The 5830-nt window shown below is 34.4% G+C and overlaps 2 protein-coding genes across 2 annotated transcripts; both read left to right on the forward strand.

Moving 5' to 3' along the window:
* Window positions 1-380: 380 nt before the first annotated feature.
* LOC129287428 (uncharacterized) lies at window positions 381-1312 on the forward strand. The gene has a single exon (XM_054923579.1). The coding sequence runs from the start codon at window positions 475-477 to the stop codon at window positions 1063-1065; it is 591 nt and encodes a 196-aa protein (XP_054779554.1). The 5' UTR covers window positions 381-474; the 3' UTR covers window positions 1066-1312.
* A 3032-nt stretch (window positions 1313-4344) lies between these two features.
* On the forward strand, window positions 4345-5224 carry LOC129289687 (uncharacterized). Its single transcript, XM_054926496.1, has one exon. It carries the CDS (start codon window positions 4405-4407, stop codon window positions 4987-4989), a length of 585 nt encoding a protein of 194 aa, XP_054782471.1. The 5' UTR covers window positions 4345-4404; the 3' UTR covers window positions 4990-5224.
* Window positions 5225-5830: the final 606 nt, after the last annotated feature.

Below are 5830 nucleotides of genomic sequence, written 5' to 3' on the forward strand. Positions count from 1 at the left end.
TTTTAATAATGACCTTTAGTAAAAAGTTGCCTTCAGAAGTCTTTTTTTTTTTTTGTAGCGTTTGTGAAGTCTTTTTTTTTTTAGTATTTTTGTCATAAAGGCAAATTTCACTAAAATTTACTGATTTTAATTCCAGAGGATTTAAATCCAAAATTTTTAAATACATAAAGCAAAGAAAATTTAAGGTATAATTTTTTTAAAAAAGAAGGCAACAGTGAAGATCTATGCGCCCACAGGCTAACGAAAGGAAGGGTAGATTCAAATGATACAATATGGCCTCCTCCACAGAGCTTTATTATTTCTCCTACTTCCTCTCCCTTTTCCCACATATATAACACAAACCCTTTGCCCTTTCCTCTTCAGTTGATCTCTTCGTGTGTGTGTCTCTCTCTAGACACTAAAAGAGAACAATCCAAACCCCCCCTCTCTCTCTCGAGCTGTACACAAATCAAAGAGCAATTCAATAATACAGAAATGGAAAGCAATTTGCCGTTAATATCCAAGAGACTATGCAGCATTGTACGCGTCTTCTTCTTCATGCTCCGTAAAGGCTTCGCCAAACGAAAACTCGTCATGGGCCTCAACCTCATGCTCAAACGTCCAGGCAAACTCGCCAGTAAAGCCATCGCCAATTTCATCTCCCACCACCACCACCATGGCAGCTCCGCCGACGACGCACCCCTGCAGTTCTCTACCGCACGCGAGTACGAGTTCAGCTGCAGCAACACTCCCAACTACAGCTTCTTCTCCAAACGTCGTCATGCCCGTCACTTGTTTGCGTGTGCTCACGCGCCGCTCACGCTGGACGATGACGTGGTGGTTGTCAATAATGCCCTTAAGAAGGCGTTGGAGATGCTTGATGACGACAAATATAAAGATGCGGTGGAGGCGTCACCGGCTCTTCCTGGGTTCGGGCGGACGCCAACGGCGACTGCGAGACAGTTGAGGGTGACAGATTCGCGGTTCCCGGTGCAAGACGGCGACAATGACAGGGACGACCAGGTTGACGAGGCGGCGGAGGAGTTCATAAAGAGGTTCTACAAGGAGTTGAGGAAGCAGGATTGAGCAATTTCGGATATATTCCTCGTTAACTGTTAATTGTGATTAATTAACCGTAAGACATTTTGGTCAAAAAAAAAAAAATAACCGTAAGACATCAATCAGTTTTGGATATGTTGATGATAATTAAACCCAGCTCAGTTTTCATTTATTTGTGGGTTGGGGATTTTGGTTTCAAGTTGTTATTTCAGCCGTCATATATATATATATATATATATATTTGTACTTTTAATTGTTTTATACCCATAAATAAAGGGAGAGAAAATTAGGTTGTTTGATTTATTAGAAAAACATCAAATAGAATTGATTAAAAAAATAAAATAAAAATGAATTAAGTTACTCTTTACTCATAATAAGTATGATAAAATTTATTAATATATATTACAAATGTGAGAATCATCACACCTTTAAAAATTTTATAAATCATGATTATCAAACCTCTTTCTTATAAATGTGCTCAGATATCTCCTTTAATTATTTTTTTATCTTTATTTTTTTAACCCATTACATTCTATTCCATTCTTTTTTAGCATGCAAACAGGACTTTAGATACTATAATTTACATCACTTTTTTCAGGCTTCTTGTTCATCTTTGTGGAATGGTCTTGATCGAACCATCATGTAAGCATCTTAATTATTTTCCAACAAGAAAATAGGAAACCACACTAAAAAAATGCAACTGATGGTTCACATTCCGTAATTAGACAGTTTGCAAGGACCATTACTATAAATATGATATCAATATAAAAGATAAAATTATAAGAATTACAGAATCCTGGGCTCTGTGTGTGTGTGTGTGTTAAAGAAAATCATTCTCTTCGTTGATGTCACTGGCCTCTCGCTCTAGGAGAGTATAATAATGAAATGCACACTTAATATTCAATTATGTTTTTTTGTCACTCTCACCATTTGAATACGTATATGCATGCATACATATATGCATATGCATGAATGCATTATAGAACCTAAATACAGTCAAGCTTCGTATGTTCTTCATCTTTTTTCTTTTCTTCGTCGAACATTACAGAAAGCGTAAGTTTTAATAAATCTGAGTTTACTTCGAGTGGTAAGAGTGTGGTGGGGCACAAGGGTAAACATCTAAATTCAAAACTCTTCAAATCTATTGAAGTTAAAAAAATAATAATCTAACAAATATACATATAACATTAGACTAATTCACCCAATAAAAATGAAATTAGACAACAAAAAAGAGTCTCTAATCTTATAAAAATGACATATGTGCTTCTAAAAGTGATGAGCTATATTGTTTATGTTTGATGGAATAGTAAAATTTAGGGACAATTAAGTTGAAGTATAAGGTGATTTACACATTGTGTGGGACTAGCATGTAATTTTTCTTAAAATTTATTGCACAGCTGTGTCATATGCAAAAAATTTGTTAAAACTATTTGCACTAACATGTACCCACATGATTCCGCTATCATCTTAAAGTGAAACCATTGGCTGCTCTATCTCTCCCCAAAATATTGTTTCCTTTCTAATTTGCTTTTGCTTTATTACCATTCTTTTCATTTTTTATAACTTTTTCAAGCACCACTACTTTCTCCTTGCAAGCTAACTATCACACAAAGCATGAAGATCCACTTGCAAAGAAACAGTTGATCGCATTGGCATTATTAAACCAAATAGTACTAACTTGGGATATTTTCTCTAGGAACCAAAAATTAGTAGGAGAAGTAGGAAGGGTCAAAACAAGTTTTTGTTAATTAATTATTCATAATTAAGGTGTTGATGAATTTTGAAAAGATGTTAATTTTTGAATCGCGATGAATAAATAATTTTACCCACTGACCGAGACTGGTTGGACAACTGTTTGGCTATAAAATCAACTTCGTTAGTTAGCTGTCACGAAATCTTACTCTAGAAGAAAGTCAAGTTGCGGACACGGTGACTTTATTCAGAAAAACAAGTAACAATTGAATCTATTATGATTATTTTTTGAACCCCTCAAGTGCTTACTAATTAGTCTTAATCAAGGTTGTGTTTGGAAAATCGTTTGAACCCTCAAAACGCCGGTTTTCTCAAAAGCTTCTAGAGATCTCTACTAGTAATACTTTACTGTTAGTTTTTTGCTAGTTACATGGACTTGCTTGCAAGTAACTAAAGCTTAACTAAAGTACGTACATAATATATATATATATATATTAAGGAATAGCAATTCACGTGTTAAATATTTTTATAGCCCGCTGATTTGAATGAGGGGCAAAAATTGAGTCTGGGAAACTTCAGAACTTTTCTTGCAGGGTAAAGTTGTGATACTAATTAATATATACTTAATGTAAAATTTGTATGCTAGTTTGTGGTTTTAACACGTATGACGGAGAATGAAAAGGTGTAGCAAAGAAACTCATAAAGCCAGAAGCTTTGGTCCAAGGCCCTGTTATTATTATTATTATTTTTTTTGAACTCGTCTTTGGCTTTATTGTTTCGTCATGTTTCACGTGAAATCTTCGTCTGCAATTACAATTATCACGATATTAATATTCTTTTCCTGCATTCGTTCTTCTTGAATCTTGATTTTTATATGTGTGTGTATATATATATATATGTATATGTATAAGATTAAAATATTAAAAATTTAAAAAAAATATATATAAAGTCCAAATCTCCATTGCTGTTAAATGGACTTTGTAATACTGGTAAGACATAAAACGAGTAACAAGAAAATAAAGTGTGACATGCTTATAAAAAAAAAGAAAAAGAAAATAAAGTGTGACATATATTGTGATAAAATCATAATATAACTCCGCTCCACGTTCTTCAAAATATAATATACCTCTTTACAATTATACCCTTAAGTGAAAGAACTTGGTCTACAAATATTTTGTTTTCTTTTCACAATCTAAAGAGAGAAAGTGATACACATTCGTCAATTTATCTATCTATATATGGTGAAGAAATCATATAGTAGAACTAGTAGTGGCAAATATTAAAGCTAAGCAGCTGGCACATGAATTTTCTAATTTGAACAATCAAGATTCCTTCACTCTTACTTTTTAGGCGTGATCATAAAGGCAGATATGGAATTGCTTTAATTTCCATCTAATTTAACATACCTGTGTAAAGACGTATCAGATAGTGAAAAGTTAAAGTTTGTTGCCTAAAAAAAGTTAAAGAACTTCAAATTATTTTGTTCTGTCCTTTGAAATTGCCAAACCACTCATACAGACCATTTCATATGATTCTTATGTTGCGCGCGTCATAATTGTTATGAGTTTATTATAAATACATCAATTCATCTCTTCGTGTCTCTCAATCTCTCTCTCTCTCTAAATTAAAATCAAGTTGCAGACAAATCAAAGAGCAATTCAATAATATACAGAAATGGAAAGCAATTCGACAGTAATATCCAAGAGAGCGTGGAGCATTGTACGTGTCTTCTTCTTCATGCTCCGTAAAGGCTTCGCAAAAGGGAAACTCATGATGAACCTCAACCTCATGCTCAAACGTCCCGGAAAACTCGCCGGAAAAGCCATCGCCAATCACATCTCCCACCACCATGGCGGCTCCGCCACCTTCCACGACGTTCCCCTGCACTTCTCCACTGCACGAGAGTATGAGTTCAGCTGCAGCAACACTCCTAACTACAGCTTCTTCTCCAAACGCCGCAATCCCCGTCACTTGTTTGCGTGTGCTCAAGCGCCACTCACGTTGGACGATGACACGGTGGCGGTTCATAATGCCCTTAAGGTGGCATTGGAAATGCTGGATGACAAAAAATATAAGGATGTGGTGGAGGCGTCGCCGGAACTTCTAGGGTTTGGACGGACTGCCATGGGGAGACAGTTGAGGGTGACGGATTTGCCATTCCCGGTGCAAGATGGCAACAACGACAGGGACGACCCAGTTGACGAGGCGGCGGAGGAGTTCATAAAGAGGTTCTACAGGGAGTTGAGGAAGCAGGGTTGAGCAACTTTGGATATTTTCTGCGTTAACTGTTAATTATTATAATTAATTAACAGTAAATTAAACATGAACCAGTTTTGGATATATTGGTGGTAATTATCCCAATCTCAGTTTTCACCTTCGTGGGGGTGGGGACTTTGGTTTCAACATTCAACGTTGTTATTTCAGATATACTTCATGTGTATTTTGTGTTGCTTTATGCTCAATAAATAAATAAAAATTAGATATTATAATTAACTGTCGGCAGATTTAACATTTCGGCTAAAATTTATATCACAATTTTCAGCTCTTATTGTTCATTTTTGGGGCATGTTCTTGATCGAACACATGATCATTTTTGGGGCATTTTCGCATTACTGTGAAATCACCATGCGTATAATTATATGATATCAATATATAAAATATAAAATTTATAATCAAACGTTCAAAAATTTGAATAATTAAAAAAAAAAGCTTGAATGTATATATAATGTAGCTCAGGTGATGATGATGAGGTGAAGTATGGATTAAAAATACTATTATAATATATTAAAAAACAATTATATAACAAACATAGATACGAGATTAGATTAACAAGGATTTGTTTTCACTAGATCTAATTAAAAATAATTTATGCTATTACTTATGAACATTAATTGCAACTTTTTGAGAGTTTCGTAGTAGCATATATTAATGTACGTACGTACTATGATCACATTTGGTGACTAAATTAAAATATATATTAATTGCAGTTTAGTATGTGTAAAAAAATTAAAACAGTATTTGTTGAAAGTATAAAATAGGATTTCAAATCCAAGAGCACCACTATTTGCATTAACTTGTCCCTATATGATTCCACTAATAT

Source organism: Prosopis cineraria, unplaced genomic scaffold (genome assembly GCF_029017545.1).
Source record: "Prosopis cineraria cultivar Desert tree isolate PC_DT_omini unplaced genomic scaffold, ASM2901754v1 PC12, whole genome shotgun sequence".
Classification (NCBI taxonomy): domain Eukaryota; kingdom Viridiplantae; phylum Streptophyta; class Magnoliopsida; order Fabales; family Fabaceae; genus Prosopis; species Prosopis cineraria.

What these genes read in the sequence shown, in the direction of transcription:
- LOC129287428 (XM_054923579.1), top strand. Translation starts at nt 475, where the DNA reads ATGGAAAGCAATTTGCCGTTAATATCCAAGAGACTATGCAGCATTGTA.
- LOC129289687 (XM_054926496.1), top strand. Translation starts at nt 4,405, where the DNA reads ATGGAAAGCAATTCGACAGTAATATCCAAGAGAGCGTGGAGCATTGTA.